A 22349-nucleotide genomic window follows, 5' to 3' on the forward strand; every position below is an offset into this window, starting at 1 on the left:
GGGCTCCCTGCTCAGCGGGAAGCCTGCTTCTCCCTGTCCCACTCCCCCTGCTTGTGTTCCCTCTCTGGCTCTCTCTCTCTCTGTCAAATAAATAAAAATCCTTAAAAAAACAAAAAAACCTTAATCTTAGTTTATTCTATCCTAGACTCGATGGGAGAACTAATAACAAAACAAACATCAAAGCCTAGTGTCTGAAATCTACCTACCTACCTATCTTACCTGTCCTACTTTCCTTTCTTCCCACTCTTTCAGCTATCCCTAAGGTCAAGGACTTTGGCTGTCATAGTCAATGTTATTTCTGCAGACCTGGATGAATTGAACACTAAGGTGGTGAAATAATTTGATCACCTGACTACAGTACCATTACTGATGGATTGTGGGGAAATCTTAGAGAATGGAAGAGGATTTCACATAGAGGTGAATGTCTATGTTTGCCCCACTTTAAGCTGAAACCATAGGGTGAGAAACTACAGGCTGAGCCCCAGAATAAATCCTATGCTGGGTAATTAAACAGCTCATGTTTGAGCACACTAAAGAAATGCAAGAATCACCAGGAATCCAAGTAGATGTATAATGGTGTTAGATGCTCCTTTTCCACTTCCTTTTTGTGGTGGAGTTATTTGACCAATAAAGCAAATAGTATCCCACTTCATGGGTCTTGATTTCAGTAAAGTATGTGAAAAAGGCTTTTGTGATCTCCTCGTGAACAAGAAGAAATTTGGGCTGCAAAATAATATATTTAGGAAGCTTCTTTACCTATTAAGTAATCATAAACACAAGTATAAAATTAACCTGAGAAGGGGTCCTGTGGTATGCCAAAGGTATGCCATAACATAGTTTAATGATAATTAACACTTTGGATGGCACAATATAGATCCAAAAATATCTCAAAGGACCACATATAGACAGAAACTAATAAAATGAATTATAAGAAGAAGTATTTTTTAAAGTTGGTGCGTAAGTACTTGGACATGGCCAAAATGGCCAAGACTTGACTTTGGCCCATGTAGGGAGAGAAGAAAAAAACAACCCTAGGAATTCTTTTTATTTATTTATTTATTGGACAGGGAGAGACACAGCGAGAGAGGGAACACAAGCAGGGGGAGTGGGAGAGGGAGAAGCAGGCTTCCCGCCAAGCAGGGAGCCCGATGTGGGACTCGATCCCAGGACCCTGGGATCATGACCTGAGCCGAAGGCAGATGCTTAACAGTTGAGCCACCCAGGCGCCCCAGCCTTAGAAAGTCTAGTTAAATGTAAATCTAACAGGTACCACTAGTGCTGCTTTAACACCAATTCACTATTAGGCAGCATGCACGGACTGTCCAAAATGAGGGAGGAGAGTGCTGCAATTTAGGAGGAAGAAAACAAACTGGAATCCTAATAACAAGGCCATTAAAGATGATGTAGGCTCTGAAAACCATGCAACAGGTAATGGTGAGGGGAAGAGGATCTTCAGCCAGAAGAAAGTAAGAGTGGCTGGTGGGTCACAGAAGGGAGCATGACAGGTGCCCTCCAATATGTGAAGCGCCGCAATGTGCAGATGGTTTGACATATTCTAGGCAGGCTTCAGAGGAGGCACTAGGGCCAAGATGCAGCTCTAGAAGGAAACAGTTTGGGTACAATATAAGGAACACATGATTTTTCTTAGCATTTCTTTTTCTTTTTTTCCTTAGCATTTCTAATGTCCAGTAGAAAATGTGGGACTAGAGCTCAGGAAAGGTCTTTAAGGCAGAACCAAGAGAGAGCTCATCCACAAAGCAGCCATGAAATCAGTTGGGTTTCCAGTGTCCTCTGTTACCACCAGCCAAGAATTTTCCCCCATACATCTTCTGGATTACTCTTCATCCTAGGTTTACATCTCTTCCTAGTGTCCCCTCCCTTGAATACTTCTCTTGCCCTGGAGCTTCCTGGCCAGTCGACAGAAGGTGGCACCCTGTACCCTCACCTTTAGCAAGGACCAATGCTACAGTCCCCAACCCTGAAAAACCACTCAAGGCTGGCTGGGATGCCAGCAGCCCAAGCACCTGGAAAGGGTCCCACTGTATATACTCCTCTATTCCTTTTAGAGTCCACAGGGCTGCACCCTAAAGTTTAGACTGGGGGTTGGCAGAGGAGAAGGGTTCTTATGCCACCTGGCCTCTGAATTTTGAATGGAATGGGGAGCCCCAGAAGCTTCCTGAGGTACAGGGAACACTTACTCTGTCCAGCAATAATAGACAATGGGGGGGGGAGGTTAGTAAAACGTGCTGATTAGATTTGAAGAGGGGAGGGGGCTCTTTTAAGGTGAGGAAAGGGCTATCCAGGGAGTTGCAAACTTTGTTATGGACAGTCACCCTCCATCCTCACTGCACCGTTTCTCCCAGCCGCTCTTTAGAACACAGGCACACCCCTCTCAGCCTTCCTCGGTTGTGGGTCCGAACAAGGCACTGGGGTCGGACGGAGGAAGGCATTCCAGTCCGAAACACAAACATACACGCACACACAGGCACGCACACACGCGCGCGCACACACACGAGGGCCAGGTGGGCACAGCGAGAGGGCTCTGATGCCCAGTCTCAAGCATGCTGGAGCTTAGCAACTGGCCTTTGTTTGTGAATCGGAGCAGGGTAGGGGGCACCCTCTCGTCGCTGCGGAGCAGCGCGCCTCGGCTGGGTGTGCGGCGCGGTGCGGTGGTGTGTGGGGGAGGCCCCACCGCACCCCACCCCCCGGGTCCCGGCGCCGCCCCCGCCCGCTCCGCGCGCTGGGCGCTGCGCTCTCTGCCCGGCCCGCGGTCGCCGCGCACTTGGCTGGGGCCAGAGGGGTAGGCGGGCTGCTTGGTTGGCGTTGGCGCTCTGCAGTGCAGTGGAGTGTTAGCCCAGCTCCCTATATGGTCGGGGATTAGCTCGGCGCTGCTGAGGCTGAGCCAGGAGCCGGAGGAGGAGGAAGAGGAGGAGGAGGAGAAAGAGCGCAGCAGCAGCCAGCGCACGCCGAGCGGCTGCCGGGGGAAGCAGAGGCGCCGGAGGCTGGGGCACCGCCGACGCCTCGGGAGCCATGGCCGAAGGGGGAGAAGGAGGCGAGGATGAGATCCAGTTCCTGCGGACTGTGAGTCTCCGCGGCGGCGGCGAGGCGGCGGGCAGGCGGGGAGGAGCGCGGAGCGGGGCGAGGAGGGGCTGCGCTGCGCCGGGTGCCGGCTGCCGGGTGCCGGTGCCCGGCGCGTTCTCCGCACCCGCGGGCTGCAGAGGCGGGCCGGCCACCCACCCGCGGGGCCGCCAGGGGCTGCGTGGGAAGGGACACCTTCTCTTGCCCGTCCCTTCTTCCCCTAACGCCACCCGACCCCCGACCTCCCCCTCCACCTCCAAGGCTCTCCAGGCAACTTGCTACTTGATCTGAAACCTTTGATGCCCAAACTTCCAGCCAGGCTTTGCTCGCGGTTGCCCTGACCTGGAGGATCAGAAGTGGAAGATCTCGCCCCCGAGTCGGTCCGCTCTTTCACCCCCAACACTCCACCACAGCGCCCCCCGCCCCCGCCTCCTCGGAGGTGCCCCCGTGCACTGGGGAACCGCCAGAAAGAACCAGCGGGGCAGGGGCGAGCGTGGGGAGCCAAGTGCTAGGAGCAGGCGCTGGCGCTCGGTCCCAGTCCTGGGATCGCTCGGAAGGGAATTCACCCAGCGCTGCCCCTCGCACGTTGAGCCCCAAGCCGGCAACTGCTGCTGGAGCGTTACTTGACTGCCCGGAGTGTGAGAGTCGTGGCTTCTGCCGCCTGCTGAGCCCCGCAGGACGGGGAAACCCCGGTCTGTGGCTCCGCGTCACTCAGGTCCCCTTCCTGGCACCGGAGGGCGCTGCTCCGCCCTAGATTTTAGGGGAAGTGGCTGGGGGGCGGGGATCTGTTGTAGCCACACCAACCTTGCCCCTTAGGAGTTAACGGAAAGCCTTTCAAGGTGGAAGACCACCGGGAGGTGTGGGGCGACATTGGGGTGCGTCCCAGCTCCGATTTCAGCCAGGTGACCTTGAGCAAGTCGCATAATCCGCCCTTCCTAGCCTCAGTTTCCTCTTGTGTAGAATGGAGAAAATATAACCAGCGTTTTAGGGTGATAAGCATTAAATGAGATAGTGAATGTCATAATGTTTTGTAAACTGTAAATTGCTCTATAAGTGTTAGATCATTTTATATGCGCTGTCTAGCTCTCGGGAATTAGAATGAAATTCTTTCTCTCCCTCTCTCCTTCTCTTTAAGTGTCCCCTTCCGACCCGGGCTCTGAAGATCACGCTTAGGTCTTGTCGCTCTTCTACACCATTCCCTTCCCTTCTCCAAAACCCTTGACTTTCTCTTCCAAACATGGTTCCTCTGTCATGGCTGGGACTTGGGTCTCATTTGGGAGATGTAACGAGACCCTCCACCCTTCCAATACCACCTTCTGATATTACAGAATTACCCATTTCTTCATCCTGGACCCAGACCCCCCTCCTCATCTCTCACACTGCACTCAAGAGCTCAAGACGGCTTCACACTTGTCACTCCTTACAGCCCTTTTGTTGTGAAGCTGCCTGTTCCTCCCAAAGCCCCGTGGAATCCCTGAGCTTTCCTTCCAACAGGTGTCCTTGATACTGGATGACACCTCACGTACTCCCTGCCTTGTGCCCTCCTCGATCAGTTGTTTCTTCTGCTCATTAGTAATGATATTCTAGGCATGATTGACTGAAGAAATTCCCTTCTGACGGATTGGATCAGTGTGGAAGAGATGACTCAGGGGGTCAAGGTGAAAACCTGGTGGTTTTCTTGAGATTCCCACTCTTTGTGTTTCTGTTGGCTTCTGTGGTCACCTTCCCTGCCTTTCCCTCTCCATCAGGCAGTGTAAGTGTTTTTTGGTTCCCCTGTACCCAAGGCTTAGGGTAGAGCAGTGGTTCTTAAATTCTTTATGTTATGGGTGTCCTACCCTCAGAGATTAGAGTTGCTGGGCTCCATCCGTGGCCCACTGCAGGGTTCAAGGACCCAGGTTAAGAACCTCTGTTACAGAGATACTGCATACTAGTCATGGCTTCCAGGGAGAGCTGGGAGCAACCATGGGGGCAAGTGACTCCACATGTGGCATTATTATTGCTCCTAGTAATCACCTGAGTGTTTTCTAAGTGTGTTTTTCAGTAACCCTGCAAACATCTTCATCTGTGGTTTCTTGGGGAGATGATATTTGATGAAACTGAGGCATAGGAAATCAAGTGACTTGGCCATGGTTGCCCAGCAAGTTACTGATGATTGTCATTACATAATGTTAACTTCAATGCCCACCACAGGCTGGCATGGAGCACTACTCCAGAGGCTGTGGTCTTCCCCATATACTGCCATGGGAGCTGCTTCTTTCTGACCTGTGACACTCTCTCTCCATAGCCATGAATTAGACACAATTATTTCTGCAAACCCAGTCACCATAATTTTGATTTGCACAGCATTTTAGCTTTATCTTGCTGCTTTTAGGGGAGTCAGGAATCACAGGGCTGTGCTCAAAGTGGGGTTTTCTCACCTTCGAATATGCCTGGGTTGGAGAAGCTATTGCAGTTTGAACTCCCCCATCTACCTCTACCTTAGGGTCTCTTTGCTTTTCCCCAGACAATATCTTTTAAAGCATTTTGGCCATGTGTCGGTCATGGAATGCCTCCTCGCCCTAACATTTGTCCTGGGCTGGAAGGTGGTCGATATCTGATGATGGAAAAGAACCTTATCTTTGCAACCGGGAACTTTAGAGGATTGCCATTCCGGACAGCAGAGGCTTTTAAACCTACTTTAAAAAAAATAGACCAAAGAACAGCATTGTGTTGAGGATCCTTGTCAAGCCGTCAGTGGTTATAGCATCCTGTTTATTATGATAGTGACAAAAATAAAAGCAGCTGGAACGATCAGGAACATGGAATGGGCCAGGCTTACTGCAGTAATCACCATAGGTGTGTGTACCAGGGCTTTAGACACTTGCTAGGAGGTGGTCAGGTTGGTTGCGTCCTCTGACACATTGGAAGCCCGTCCTCTCCTGAGTAAGGGCAGTGCCTACACGAGGGGCTTGGAAGTGTCAGCACATCGTGTCAACTAAATGCTCTTGCACCCCAGACTTTAAAATGGCTGGGTAAAACTACATATCCTCTCTGGCCTTCTCGAACCACCAGCAGTCATGTAAGTCAATGAGAGAGAGAGAGAGAGAGAGTCAGCCAGACAGATAGCCTAAGAATTTTCTTTAAGGGGAAAAATTTTCCCTCCCACTGCTGCTGGCAGCAGCATCATCCTGCCTTCCGATTGCTCTTGCTGACGTCGTCAGTGTCACTGACGTGGCTCTGAAGCTGCTCAGAAGCAGATAAACCTGCCAGCCACTGGCCTGAAAGCAAGAAGTTACGGTGAGGAGTGACAATTACCGGATCTCCAGAGGGTTGGAGTGGCTGGCACCTCATCACGCTCGGAGACCATCAGGGAGTAGCTGTTTTCTCCTCCCCACCCCCGTTCATTCCCTGTGGCTACAGTATCCATTGAAAAAGAAAGAAAGGAAGAACATCTTCAAACCTCAGCTTACTGTTTTTAAAAATACCACAGCCTTCTCCTTGCCAACCCCCTCTCCACCACAAAGTTCACTGAAACAGAACTCAAAGTCAGGTAGTCGTTCGTTTCTAGTAGTTTCAATTAAAGACTGGTCAGAGATGCCCAATTTAACCGTCCTTGTGCAAAGTTGTCCCCTGTCTAAATTTGCAGCTCTCAGGGGCTAAGAATCAAGACTGCTCCCTTGGTCCAGGGTCCTCCCTACCGTGTGACTGGGACGAATCCCTGAATGTGTGCTGTGGCACTAAGGTGAGCCCGAGTCCCTGCAGAGCACGGTGTCCCAGGTTGGGAGGACAGTGAACGTGCACTTGGTGGTTCCCTCCTTGCTTCTTCTCCTCAGCTGAGTCCATTTACATAACAGCTACGTGATGCCACCGGCTTGCTTTTGGTAGCTTTTTCTCAAGGAGGGAGGTGGACATGAGTCACTTCTTCCTTCAAGCATAGCGTTTCAGAGTGACCGTGAGTAGTAATGGAGGGAGTGCTAGAATGCAGACCCAGATACCCAGGCATATGTTGTGGGTGACCTGAGCTCTCCTGTCGAATTAGGTTTGTTGTTTAAAATGACAAAACTCAGAATATACCCACGCTCTGGGCCTCTCAGTCTCTTTTCCCTTGGCCCCAGAGAGCTGATCTCAGTAAGGAGCTGTCTCAGAATAGCTGGATGCCCAATATCCCCTCCTTTTCAGGGCAATGCCCCGAGTGGCTGCTAGGTCCTTCTCCCAAAGACATGAACTTGCGTCCGAGAGGCTGTGTCGGTACTAGGGGGTGGCTCCCACCTCTGAGACGCTGATTGCCCACCAGCAGGGTTGCCCTGAGGGATTTGAAGCTGCTGAGCTCCAGGGTCACGAGGTGATGGTGACTGTGAACTTGGATATACTTGGAGTGTGTTGTAGCCCAGTGTAAGAGGAGCGAGACCAAGAACAGGTGCACAGTTGAAGAAGGTGTGACTGATTGAAGGTGTGTCTGATGTCTGTGCATATTTTGTCTTAGGCTGATTTGATCGTTAAGCAGGATGAGGACATTTCAGTGAAATACCGGTTTTACACAGTTCTTCATTCCTTTCCCAATATTGATTTAGAGGAAAAACACATATATTTCTCAGGTTCCTTAGGATTGATGAGAGGAGGAAATTGTTGGAAAAGGGTGGGAGGAGTTTATCTAGAGAGCAAAATACTCTGATAATTATTTTCCAAGCGTTTGTATCAAAATAGATCATATTATGTCTCTGTGTTTATTTGCTTCTTTTGCTTGTTTTGTGATCATTTGTTTCACTCCTTCCTGGGAAGGATTTTTTATTTCATAATTTGGGTTTTTCTTTACGTTACTATTTAAAGAGTTTTGAGTTTAGGAAGCCACGGGCTCTGTCATTTTCTAATTGACTTGGAATCCTTTTGAATGCTTCTTACCAATATCATGTATAGGTTGCGGAGGTCTCATGTCTTCAGAAACCAATATTTTAGCTCATTTTCCACAATCCCTCATGCATATAAACCCTTCTATATGAGCGTGGTCTTTAAGCTACCCTTGATACAAGATTTATCCAGTAGGAGTGAAATGTAATAAAAAATAAAAAATTGAACTTAGAAGTGGGAATTCTTAATTCCAGCCCTAGCTCACCGTGACCTTGAATGAGTCATTTAAGAAAATTGAGGTTTCATCTCCCCCACTGTAGGGAGATAGAGTCTGCTTTAATGGCTTTGCAGAAGTGTAATGAAAGGCAACAGTAATTCCAACAATACCCCCAAATGAGAGACGAGGCTGTATTTTGTAGGGTATTATCATTGTGCTTCTCTTGCATAGGACATCAGTTCTGCTTGTGACCGGATCTTGTTGAAAAAACACCACGTTTTCCCTTTCTCCAATATGCTGCCCGCCACAGGCCCACACCTTCATCCCAGGGCTATTACACTGTCTCCTTTGTTGGCCCAGTGTTGAGAAATTACTCATGTCAAGTTGTTTGACTAAAAGGCTTGATTGAGAAGGCAAGTCCGTTGGTGTAAGAGCCTTCAAAAGGCCAGGCAGGCCCCCAGGATTGCAACCACCAAACAGAACAGAGTTATTTTGTGTCTTCTCAGAAAAGTACCAAAGCTTTACTATTTCCTATAGGACCCCCTTTTCTTATTGGATCCCATTTCTCTTCCTTTCAAACCCACCTTCCTGTTTCTTCCCTCCCACTTCTTTTATGAGCCCATTCTTCCTTTCCCCCCAGAGCATTGGGACCAGCTTTTCTATAAAGCCAGCCCTGCTTTTCCCTCCCGGGGATTTTACTGCCTCCGTCGTGTCTGTTTGGGGACTCAGGGCTTTTACAGAGTCCCTTTTGGTTGCACCTGGATGAAGCAGATGATTTTGTGGTGGGAGCCCCGCCAGTGCTGAGGCTGCGGGCCATCACTTCTCCCCAGGGAGCCACGTCGGGTCTTCCAGGCTTTGGGCTTTGGGCTGGTGTCCTCGCAGCCATCTTCTTACTCAGAAGCCAGTGGGGTATTTTAGGGACAAAGACATTTCCAGCCACTGCAGTTTCCTGTGCTTCGGTGAGTTTTGCCATCATAGCATCTCTTGCGTTCAGGGAGAGGCAGGAAAAAGTGCTGGCACCTTGCTCCTGATCCGGCTACCAGGATGAGCCTTGTGAGGTGCCAAGATTATTTTCCCCCCTCCTGTCATTTCTGATTCCTGATTGTTAGAAAACAAAGTTCAGGTCGGCTCCGAGACTGATGATGCAGTATTCAAAAATAAAAACTGTGCCTCCTGTCCTCACATGGACTTCTTCCCTTGTCTAGCCCAGAGCACATTGCTGACTCTACAGGAACACCCCGGGCTGTTGTCCTTTTAGGTGGGACACAGCCCTGTAGGGAGGAGGCACTGAGACACAAGGCCTCCCGGTTTTTTCTTTCACCCTCTACCTCTTTGAGCAGTCGACTCCTTCTTGATTTCAGGTCTCCCAGCCCCCACGCAGGCTTGTCTAGTTGAGGAGCTTGAGACCTCCTTTATTGGATCCAGTGCCCAAGAAGAAGGAAAGCAAACATTATATCGTCAAGTCAGACTGCAGAGATTCAGAAATTTCACTCCCCCTGAGCCATCCCCTCGGGGGCAACAGTGCTTGCTGCTACTTACTTTAAGAGAGCAAAGGAGGCAGGAGAGAGCTCTGGAGACAGGACTGCTGTGCAGAATCTCACGGGTTTTCCACTGAGGTCGGAGTCTGTGGTTTTTATGCTACAGGAGCAACCTGGGTGATGAGCAAGGCAGCATAGCTTTAAAGAAAGTGTAAGAGTGACAATCTGGGTTGGTGTCAGTGTTGACAGGACCCATGTACAGAGGCCATCATTCTTAGTCTGCCTTTGGAATAAGGCTTTGACTCAAGAACTTCCCTCTATCAAAGTACAGATCTGCAAAATGTTTAGCTCAGTGGGTACCATTCATGATTAGCATCATTAATGGCTGAGCAGAGCCGGTTCCTGAAAGAATAGGAGTTGGATTGGTGAAAGGTGAGAGCATTTGGGAACATTACAGAGAGGGGCAAGCCTGAGTGAGCATGCATGGGATCTTGGGGAGCCCTGAGCAGGCAGAGGAAGCATCAGGGCACAGAGTTCGGGTTCCGGGGCTGGTGGCACAGAAACTCTCATCTCTGTCTACTTATGACCTTTGATCAAAGGAGAGGAATCCTTGAACTACATGGGAGAAAGCAGCCAACCTCATTTCAGGCGTTGGAAAGAACACTATTTGCAGTCACGACTGATGCAAATACATAGTTCAGAATCGGAGACAATGGTTAGAATAAGAAAGTCTCAGATTTTCATGAGACGAGGAACTCTATGTCAAAATGAGAGCTAAGGGTTGCCTTCCTGAAGTAGGAAAGTGTTCAAGCGACAAAAGTCCATTATCGGTTATCATGTTTGTTGAAAGGTTGCTCATCTTTATCCCAAGGAAATGCCCCAGAGTTCCTAAAACCAACTTAGACCTGTTCCTACCAAAAAAGGAGAGAATGCCCAGGAGAGCTGCCTGGCTCCCAATAGAGCAAATAGGAAAGGCTCTTACTGGAAGGTACATGCTTCTTATCAGAGTAGTCGCAGGGCCTGGCATTCACTGTCTGATAATTTCACAGTTGAGTTCTCTAATGGGCCTGAGCAGAGAGAGCTACTCAGTGGGACTATACAGGAAGAAATGGAAATTCTCCATCAGTGGCACATAAATGCCCACCCTGTAAGAAGTATTGATTGGGACCGTTGCACTCAATGCCATGGACCAGATCCAAACTGTAAATAATACTAGAGCAGGACAAGGGATCCAGTGGGCCACAGCTATACGATGAACCAAAAGCTGAATCCAAAAGGTCAAGTCAAAATAGGGCACCCACGCCTGGAGGAATGTGTGCCCCTCATGAGCCCTTTCATCTGTCCATGATCGTCCTCATCGATCCTTCAGGACACATGGCTATTGTTCTGAACGATAGCAGCGATCCACCCCCAAGTCGACCTCTCTTCTGTCTAGGCTGGCCAGAAGAGGGGAGTCCAGGAATAAACCACAGTGATGTCTTGAACAAACCTCCTTTCTTTCCAGGAAGGATTTTAAGATGAAAAACATAACAGAGAACATACTAGGCAAGTAGGTAAACTCAGAGCTAAAGCATTTGCTCTCTTCGGTGGCATTTGTATCACCGGATGCCTTTAGGATGGTCTGCCCTTCCCTGGGTTTTAGTTCATCCATTTATAAAGACACAGTAATAATGATTCTATCTCAGGGATGCCTTGAAAATAGGAGCGGAGGGACTCCAGGTCTCCTCCAGGAGAATTAGATATGTGTATATGGAAGGAGTAGCTTGGAAAAAAAAGTTGTTTTGTTGCCCAATTACCTAAAAAGGTTCCTATCAACCTAAAGCATGAGCCATACGTTATAAACTCCAGGAATATGGCAACTTTAAATTCAATCTGCTCTGAATCCCCAGGTACCTGTATATCGCAGGGCTCACAAACTTAAACACTTTCGGGGCCAGGCCGGTAACTAAATGTGTGAATCAGGCTTTATTTGCAAAGAAAGGTGGGCCTGATGTACACCTTCAAACAAAAAAGTCTTCAACACTTCCAGCCAAACACCTCTGCAGCAGGACTGTGAGCTGCGTGCCAGTTTGCAGCCATGGATGAACCCTCACATTTTAAGTGCATAAGCTGCCTAGAATGCATGAATATTTTTATGAGTAGGACCAGGCTCACAATACACATCAAAGTCCTTGGATGAAAATGTCAACATAAAAGACAGTGTATCATTTATCACAGTACAGAAAAGACAGATTGGCAGGCTGACAAATTAATAGGCTTAATAAATGATAGACTTGATCATCAAAGTGAATCCAGATCGTGCTAGCCTTTAACCCTTTCAGATTGTCACATAGATACAGATAATCATGAAATCTAAAGGAAGCAGGGTGTTCATTCAACATTTATTGACCAACCACTCTATCACTGACCCTGACCAAGTTGCTGGCATTTATGTAAATGAATAAGACATTTTAAACATTCAGTGACCCCAGTGGCTGAGGATCAAGAAGGGGCTCAGTCTTGTTTTGAGAAAGCAGGGATATCAGTCACTTCAGATGAATTTATAACATTTAATTTAACTTTTCCATACTTCCATGGTACAAAGGTAATTCTTTTATTTATTTATTTGAGAGAGAGAGAAAGAGAGAGACAGGGCATGAATGGGGGGGCGGGGAGTGGCAGAGGGAGAGGGAGAAGTAGGCTCCCTGCTGAGCAGGGAGTCTGAGGACATGGGGCTCAATCCCAGGACCCCAGGATCATGATCCAAGCCCAAGGTAGACCGGCTAACCGACTGAGCCACCCAGGCACCTCAAAAAGTAATTCTTTTTTTTTAAAGATTTTATTTATTTATTTGAGAGAGACCGAGAGAACACAGAGGGAGAGTGAGAAGGAGAAGCAGGCTCCCCACTGAGCAGGGAGCCAGATGCAGGACCTGATCCCAGGATCCTGGGATCATGACCTCAGTCAAAGGCAGACATTTAATGGACTGAGCCAGTTACTTTTTGTCCTGCAAAAAGTAATTCTTATTAAAATATGTGCCTGTTTCCTCATGTGTTAAATGTGAGTGATAATAGTGTGCCTCAGATGGTTGCAGTGAGGATTCAATGAGTTAATCTGTGTTAGGTGCTTGGAAGAGTGCCCAACATATAGTAAATCCTCAATAAATATTAGCTACAAATACCATCTCAACAAACAGCATAAACATTGACATTAGGCACACTAGCTACCCCAAATGTCATTGCACATTTATTTTATCATTGAAAAGTACAAAAGGACAATGCCCTGTGATTATTCCATAGTCTTGATTCCTGGTATTCTGCTTAGCTATAATGTGACCAGGCCTTGTGACTGGAAATGAACCTGGAATGGACATGGCCTCAGGAGCTTGGATTGATGGGTCATTTCGTAAGTGTCTACTTTGCAAAGCCTCTTGATACAAATACTCATTGAGTTTTCCTCCAGCAATTTTTGATTACCCCTATCAACAGATGGGCAACACGATTGGGAGAATCCTAAACACAGATAAGTCGTCCTTGGTTTGGGGAGATTTCTTTTTCAACCTATGTTTTAAATATGGAAATTTGCCTTTCTGGGAATTCACTGTGTTTTTAGCAACACAAGGTCATCCTACTTTAAGGATCTTGCTTTGCACTTTTTCGATTCCTTCTCATGACTAAGGATGCAAAGCATGAACCTAAAGTAAAGCTTGTTTCTTGTTACATGCTTTAGTGCCCTTTCCTCTGGGGGTCCTGTTATGGGCCTATGATTCTTACCCCACCTCTCGGTCCAATGTTATTCCCATCTTTTCCCTCTCTACTTTCCATGGAATTAAGTTGGATAATGTTGGCTATGTAATCCCTATTAACAATTTTCCTGTCCCTGGATGAGAGTAGATGTTTACTTAGTTAAAATATTGTGCTCCTTGCCAAGTGACAGGTGTATAGGAAGTCTAGGCACATGGGCTAGCTAATGGCACCTTTGTTTTGAATAGGTTATATCACTCTAGTTGGCTCTTTATTTTCACTCAAAAATCAGGTCCCAACAACTGAAAGCTTAATTGGGCTAAGCAGTTGGGAAATTTAATTAAAAGAATTAAAGCAACATTTCCCCAAATAATAGAGAATGGTTAGGCCTTTTGATTTCCTTAAAGTAAGGAGGCGATTTCTCTCGGTGTTTAATCTCGGTGTTTCAATAGCAATACTTTTCATGTTTTAAGTTGTGAATAAAAACTAAACTATATGAATGATCTATTTCATATATTCCAGCCTCAGTTTTTTAATCTGTAGAATGATAAAAATCATACCTAATTTTCAGGGTGGGTCAGGATGAAATGGCCAGACTCCAACATTCTCCAGAGCAAGGCCACATTCTATTACTATTAGCCGCCTCCTTCCCCTAACATCTGCTAATGTTTGGTACTTGGGGATATCCTCAGAAAGCACACTTTTAGAGAATAAAATGCTGTAAGATGTCACACATGCATATTAGAACCTGGGCAACAGTGAAGTCTGATTATTTATGCATAGAGCTCACTATTATAATCAAATTTAAGATCAAAATTAATCTGACTTACTTATTCTTGTACAAAAATATTATTATACTGGCTCCTAATTAGGCATAATCGTACAAATCACAGAAATGACTATAATTAGTGTAAATTTTGCCTAGCCAAACCAATCTTTTTTTAAAAAAAGATTTAAATTAAAAAAAAACCAAACCTGAATATCTTAGTTCTCTCTGCTCACTGACCTTGGACGTGGTGGTTTCCCTGGTACCACATGCCATTTCCAGATCATCGTTATCACCATTGCCATTACTGTCAACCCCGTTACCACGTGGAATGTCTGCTCAGAGAGTGGTTAAGAGCTCAGAGGAAGACCACGGTGTGAATTCTAGATTTGTTATTTGTAAGCTATGAGCCCCTGACAGTTTCTTCATGTCTAAAATAGGGATGTTAATAGCTTCTTATGTGGCTGTTGAGATAAGTAAACATGGTGGTGTTTGTAGTAAACACAGAAGCTACCTCATACTGTGTGTATTTTCTCTTCTGTGCTATCCTCTGTGATATGACATAATACGAATTTTGATGGTAGGTCTTACTGCCCAGTGGCTGGGGGCTCCCTTTGAGGTGGTCCCAGCACTCGTGCTCCAGCTGGGCTTCTGTGAGCCACCTGGGATCTGGAGCAGCTGCTCTTTCATAATATGGGAACTGTTTGGGGGGTAGAAGATGTACTTGAAACTGTTTATTTACTACAATCTCTAACTCAATTAATTGGGGAAAAAAATCTAAGTAGCTCTTCCACCTGCTCCTTAGAAGCCTTAGCCAAATGAAAACCAGTGGGTGTGCATGTGTTTGTGCTTGATTTTCTGAACACATGAAGGTTGCCATCCCAAATCTTGCTTTTAACGAACAACAGGAACCTGTGCCTGACTCCCAGCTGTTTGGTAGATGATGACAAATATGTTGACTGATTCCCCAGGCTTTGCTCTGGGCTCTGGCTGTGCTAAGTACGTGTCACTCGTGTTCATGATGAGGCCTTTAGAAGACACATAGGAAGGCAAATATCTCCCAAAGCCAGAGAGGCTCCCAGATCTAGTCTAAACTCCTGAAATCAAGTGAAAATTAAAAAGCAGGTTTTGGGGGGTTTTAGAGTAAAAGAGACTTAGGGTTAACCTCTCTCTAGCCCATAGGTTAAGTATAATATGTCATTGGGGAGAATATGATCCCTTTGCTCCAGACATCTCTTTCACGTATGACAAGGTACATGGAATTGCTGACATTCAAGATAACTCCTTTAGATTAAGGCATTATCTCCAACGCAGATGTATTGTCTGGGGGTCGGGGAGGGGATTTAGATGTTGCTATACCTGCCCCTGGATGATCAGATTATCAAGGAATAAAACCTTGATCTGGTAATGTGGCATTCAGGGTTGAAAGATAAGGAATGGTCGCTAGGGCATTGTCAAGTTCAGTTCCAAAGTAGGTTATTTTGAATCTCCTAAAGAAATAGGGGAGAGAGAGGATACATTAAAAAGAAAAAAAGAAGGCATGTATAGGTCACCTGGGGGGCTTAGTCAGTTAAGCATCTGACTTCTTTTTTTTTTTTTTTTTAAAGATTTTATTTATTTATTTGACAGAGAGAGAGACTGTGAGAGAGGGAACACAAGCAGGGGGAGTGGGAGAGGCAGAAGCAGGCTTCCCGCTGAGCAGGGAGCCCTACGCAGGGCTCGATCCTAGGACCCTGGGATCATGACCTGAGCCGAAGGCAGATGCTTAACACCTGAGCCACTCAGGCTCCCCAAGCATCTGACTTCTTGATTTTGGCTCAGGTCATGATCTCAGGGTTGTGTGATCAAGCCCCGCATCAGGCTGTGTGCTGGGTGTAGAGTCTGCTTGGGATTCTCTCTCCTTCTGTCCCTCCCCCTCCCCCACCCACCACTCTGTGTTCTCTCTCTAAAAAATAAAAAAGAGAGAGAGATAAGGAGCAAAGAGGCCAAGCATCACCAATTTCATAAGTTTTACCCCAATCTTATTTTGTAGATGCCAATATCTTAGATGGAACTCAATGTTTTCCATTAATAGAGGAGGGATTCTAATGATTGGTGACACTGATGTAAGTGAAATGTGTGTTGCCATGAAAATAAGCCCAATGACATCATGGAGTCATCCAGGCTTGGGGTTATGGGGACTGGTGTCTCAGTTTCTGACCTCAGTGGCTTGTATGAAGTCAGCTTGGGAAAACCGAGAAATGAGGATGGCTCTGCCTGACTCTCAGGACTAAACATACCCATGGGAGATTTCCGGGTCCTTAAGGAAAGAGAAGGCGATATGGGACAATTCCATACCTGTGAAACACGTATCTCTTCTATATGGCATTGAGGCCAGTTTGATGACTGTTGATATTTTTGTAGTTTTTGTGTTTCTGGATGTTGGCAATGTGATGCTTATTTGAGAAACAAAAGGTTATTTTGATGTTGGTCTACCTTAGAAAATATTGCTGTGTGCTTTTAAAATTTCAGATACAAACCAGTAACCACTCCATGGTCCCCTTTATTTCCATGAGATTCTTGAGTGCTATGAACAGCACATAGCAGCCTCCTCTATTGGCACGTGAACGTGCAGAGTTAGAACAAAACTTGGCCATTATTAATATCTATGGATGAAAGTAAGTCCTTTTATTACTAGCTCAAATTATTGGATTATTCAAGACTGATGTTCGTTTGGCTTTATACTTTACCATTTTCATGTTGCTCAGCTTGTTTTTACTTTTATATTTTCCCTGTCTCTTCCTAGCCCTAGTCTTCCTTTAGAACCTCCTTTTGGAGGTTCCTCTTTCTTCTATGAGTCTACTGAGGATTATTTTTTGTTTTGTTTTTCGTTGTCTGAAATCTGAGCTAAATCAGAGCTAATACCCTTCTAGAAGAATCATGGGATATTTATAGCTAGGTAAAGACCCATGACGATCATCTGTTAGTTTTTGTGTTAGGAAACTGAGATCCTATGTGTTCTCCATTCATTCCTTTACCCAACAGGCATTGTTGAGTGCTTACTATATGAAAGACACATACTGGGGCCTGGAGAAGATTTAAAGGTGAGCAAAATACACAATCCTGTTCTCAAGGATCTTCAACCATAGTAGGGGAATTTGACATCTAAAGAATTGATAGTAGAGTAAGACAAAGAATGTGTTAAATAAAGGTAAAAGTTACCCTAGAAGGGATAGTTAATTTTGCCTAGAAGTTAAGGAAAATTTTAAACAGGGAGCACTTGACCTAGGTGGATTCTATAAGGTGTTGGTAGATGGAAAATGGAGTTAAAAGTGCATTTCAGACACAAAGATCATCATCAAGTAAAACCCAGGGTGTGAGAATCTGTGACATGCTCAGGGAACTATAAAGACCAGAGCATAGGGGTTACACGGAAGACTATTGGGAGATGAGACTGGACAACTATCTTGGGAGCAAATCAAGGTGATCTGGCCTTTTTTCTGTAGGTAATAGAGAACTAGCTAACATAAATACAATTAATTCTAAAAATTCCCAAAGATGATGCTTATATTAATTTAGTACAATAAGGTTTTGGTAGAGTATAATATATAGATACAGATTATGTAAGGGTGCTTTTTATATTGGTTTTTTCAGTTTGCAGTTATATATCTCATGCTTTCAGAATCTGTTGGCCCTTTAAGGACAAACACAGATCACTTGAGCAACTGCATTTGTACAGACTAGACTCCAGACGCCAGAGACTGTTGGCGAGGGAGAACCTCCACTGACAGGGAGCTGGCCTTGCCCTGGAATGGAAATCAAGAAGGGTCTCATGTTGCACCTAAACCTTTCTTCATGGAGAACCACTCTGCAGCTACAAAGGGTGATTTACTTTGGCTCAGGCCAAGTGGTTTTAGGTGACAGAAAAAGAAGTAGGTACTTCCAGAACATCTACAAAATAGAAACTGATTAGCACTGAAAGAGTTTGTAGCCTAATTAAAGGCTTTATGGAGGACTGGCTGTTAAGTCTCAGCGGTGTCCATCCTACCTCAGACTGTTAAACTTTGGCTCCTGCGCTCTTGCCAGAGGCCATGGCTCGTCCATGGGATACATGAGCCCCGTAAAGCCACATGATAGTATGGTACAACACTTTCTTGAGTAGATTTTATAGACCTTGCTACCCTGGCTTTTGCCCTTTTGTGACTTACCATTTGGTCACATCTAATACTGAGGGAAAAAAATAGAAGATCAGAATTGAAATCAACATATTCAGATTATTTGTTTAAAATTTTGCTAAAAGTTTCGTGATGAATATGACCACCAGGTAACTGATAATTATTGTTGTCTGGACTAAATAATCTGGCACTCTGATCATATTGCAAACTTTGTTTTATGGTACACAAATCTCCGTTTCTCCACAAGACTGACTAGCTCTCTGGGGGCAAGGTCTTCTGTATTTAGTTAGTTTGATTTCTTAGGATTCCAATCAGTGCTCATTCACGTACACAGTGGCTCAGTGATTTCTTGAGTGATTTTTTGATTCAGTGTTTCTGCAAGTCCTCATTACTTAGACTAGGTATTCAGCACACCCAAATGGCGTGTTCTTACCTAGTTACTGGTAATGAGGGATTTCACATTCACAAATTGTAGGTTCCATCCTGAATTAGACAGTGTGAACTTCTAAGGGGACTGACTATTTTCCCATAAAGTTTAAAAGGTATGTGTGCGCGTGCGTGCGTGCATGTGTGTGTGTGTGTGGTTAAGTCAGAGATTTGGGGTTTTTGTTGTTGTTTTTGGTGTATGCCCAATGGGAAGCATAGCAGAGCCTATAGCATGTGCTGAATAAATATTTATAGAACAACCTAATAAAGCAACATGGAGAAAACAGGAGGAAGCATAAGTTTATTTGAAATCTGATACCTCATGTTTTAGCTAAACTCTACCTCTAGTGTCCACCTATGTAGTATCATCAGATTCCCCTGTGTCGGGTGTTATCATGGCTCTGCCCATAAACACCCTTATCTTTCTAGAATGCTCCATCTGTCTTTTTTCAGACTAACCACTGTTCACTTGTAGATCTGTTTGATGAAGAGGGCCATCCATCATAGCATCTTTCTTCCACCCAATCCTCAGTTATCCCTTCTTAGATTCCTTCCTTCAGGTCTCAGGTCCTGTGCTTTCCTTTCAGATGAGCCTTCTCTCATTCATCTACATGGGGTCATTAAAGTGAATGCGGTTCTGAGTACCCATATTTCCCATGTTTTAGTTAAGATTGATCTATAGCCTTCTCCAGATGTTACAGAGGTGTCTGTCTTTGTTGTCTTGGACTCTGCTTCATGGATCTAATGTTGACATTCCAATGCCTGAATCGCTTTACAGCTTTTTAATAAACCAAGATATCTGGCATCCATTCAAATACATCTAAACCTGTAAGACTACTTTCTTGTCCTCCTCCTTCTCATGCTTACGTATTCTCTCTTCCTTCATCCCTTGCTCACTAATTTTACCTTTTTTTTTTTTTCTCCCTTGTTTTCAGCTTCTCCCTCTTCTCATTTCTAGCTTTCACCAGTCTCTGGAAATATCTGGAAGTATAGGTAAGGATTAGCTCTGGAATAAGCATGAGGGCCAGCAGGGCTCCAATGAAAGGAAATACAAGGTCAGGGTAATAGCAGTTGTTCCCCGTATTGGCTTTCTGTAGTTGCCCACCACATCTGGTCCACCAGCTCAGGGACTGTCTCCTGCCTCCTCTTCTTCCCCATGCCCATTCCCTCTCCCTGACTTAGAGACTTCCAGAGGATGTGTCAAGCTCCTGAGCTGGTGAATTTTTTTCTCTATGGGTAAGAGCTGTTAAGTAGTTCCAGTCTAGATTTCCATGAGTGGGTCAGCATCAACTATTTACCTTCATCCCCTAAGAAACTAAAAGTTTCATGTTCCCAGGGAAGTCACTTACAGAGGGACATGAGTGATGCTAATAAACGTTCCAAGAGATTTATATAAAAACTAGAAAGTCAGGCTTCAGATTCATCAGGAGAATATACTTGGCTCAAACTGTTATATAGGTAGGGTCTTAAAATTCATTAAGCTGTTCAATAAGTGAAGAATTGATGGTGACAAAAGGAAATTGATGTTTCTGAAAGGACACTTGCATCAGGCTCTCTTATTGTAGTGTGTGGAAAAGTATTCAGCTTTGGTGCATTTTGATCAGAAGTGGAACATGTATTGTGTATGAGAAACTGGAGCCACACTAGTAAATGCTTACTCTCCAGCTCTAAATATTCTCAATATTCGTTAACATCAAAATCTTTTGCCATCACAACATTATCTGTTTCTTACAATATGACAAATGGCAGGTTTTTTTTTTATTCTGATCTTCTGCCCACTTTTTAATCAGATTGGTTCTTCTTCTTCTTCTTCTTCTTTTTGGTTATATATTTTAGATATATGAGGCCTTTATCAGATATGTGATTTACAAATATTTTCTTTCATTCTGTAGGTTGCCCTTTCATTTTGTTGATGATTTCCTTTGCTGTGTGGAGCTTTTTAGTTTGATGCAGTCCTGCTTGTTTATTTTTGCTTTTATTGCCTTTACATTTGTGTCTGATTCAGAAAATCATTGCCAAGACCTATGTCAAGTAGCTGACTGTGTATGTTTTCTTCTCGGAGTTTTATGGCTTTAGGCATTATGTTCAAGTTTTTAAGCCATTTTGAGTTAATTTTTTGTGTATGGTATAAGAAAGTGGTCCAATTTAATTCTTTTACATGTGGCTGTCCAGTTTTTCCAACACCATTTGTTGAAAAGACTGTCCTTTCCCCATTATATATTCTTGGCTCCTTTGTCATAAATTAATTGACTGTATATGTATGAGTTTAATTCTGGGCTCTCAATTCTTTTTTTTCTTTTTTGAAGATTTTATTTATTTATTTGACAGAGAGAGACACAGCGAGAGAGGGAACACAAGCTGGGGGAGCGGGAGAGGGAGAAGCAGGCTTCCCTCGGGGCAGGGAGCCTGATGCGGGGCTTGATCCCAGGATCCTGGGATCATGACCTGAGCCGAAGGCAGATGCTTAACAGACTAAGCCACCTAGGTGCCCCATGGGCTCTCGATTCTGTTCCATTGATCTGTGTGTCTGTTTTTATGCCAATTCATACTGTTTTAATTACTATAGCTTTGTAATATAGTTTGAAATCCGAAAGCATAATGCTTCCAGTTTTGTTCCTCTTTCTCAAGATTGCTTTGGCTATATTTTTGTACTTTAATATATCTGTTTGGGTTTTGGCTTTATTTTAGGTAAAGGAGGGTACATTTGATGATTTAATGCATTCAGATTCACCAGTCCTCTGTAAATGCAGACACCCCACCTCCTTTCTAGGTAGCTGCTCTCCCAGGAGCAGAGCATGTAAGTGACAGAGACTTTTGAAGTTTCACGAGAAGAGTTGAGAGAACCTATTTTAAAGGTTGGTGTTCAAGGTTTTCAGCCTCTTTATCCTACTGCATTTTTTTGTAATACATTAGAGTTAACAACTTTTTTTTAGCAGATATACTTTAGAACCTTTGGAAGAATAATCTTTTAAAATTGATTCATTCTCTTTCAAATATTAACTTTAAAATGTTCTTGAAACTAATGTAATATTGTGTGTCAACTATACTCAAATAAAATAAAATAAAATAAAATAAAATATTTACTGAAAACACATACACACATGCAAATATTCTTGATACCTAGGACTTTCGGGTACATTCACGTAGTTAAGGCAAAATAACCTGTCCTTAAATTCATCCCACCTATTATCTTATAGCTGTTTTAATTTGCTGGTGTTCTTTTAAAGTAGATCACTAGCTAATTCCACATTTAGGAAGAAGTACTGAAGCATAGTCTGGTTTAATTAAGTAATTTTTGGTAGCAAATTAGAAATAGACACTTAACTAGAAAATAAAATAGACTTTTTTTTTTTTTAAGATTTTATTTATTTATTTGAGACAGAGAGAATGAGAGACAGAGAGCATGAGAGGGAGGAGGGTCAGAGGGAGAAGCAGACTCCCCGCCAAGCAGGGAGCCCGATGCGGGACTCGATCCCGGGACTCCAGGATCATGACCTGAGCCGAAGGCAGTCGCCCAACCAACTGAGCCACCCAGGCGCCCTAAAATAGACTCTTAATAGTTTAACTCTTTGGTAGCAAATTAGAAAACAGGCTCTTAGTTTCCTTGATTCACCTAGTGATGACAATGCCTCTAACAAATTTTTTTTTTTTTAAGATTTTATTTATTTATTTGACAGAGAGAGA

At 44.6% G+C, this 22349-nt stretch overlaps 1 protein-coding gene across 1 annotated transcript in view; it reads left to right on the forward strand.

The window, feature by feature from the left end:
• Positions 1–2945: 2945 nt before the first annotated feature.
• RYR3 (ryanodine receptor 3) overlaps positions 2946–22349 on the forward strand; it is a 509236-nt gene continuing 489832 nt past the window's right edge. The window contains 1 exon segment of the mRNA XM_064570716.1: positions 2946–3081. Within this exon segment, the coding sequence (XP_064426786.1) occupies positions 3031–3081 (51 nt within the window). The 5' untranslated portion in view covers positions 2946–3030.

The sequence above is a fragment of the Mirounga angustirostris genome, unplaced genomic scaffold (genome assembly GCF_029215605.1).
Source record: "Mirounga angustirostris isolate CCGP_5_RB_7025 unplaced genomic scaffold, mMirAng1.0.hap1 SCAF_9, whole genome shotgun sequence".
In the NCBI taxonomy this organism is placed as follows: Eukaryota; Metazoa; Chordata; class Mammalia; order Carnivora; family Phocidae; genus Mirounga; species Mirounga angustirostris.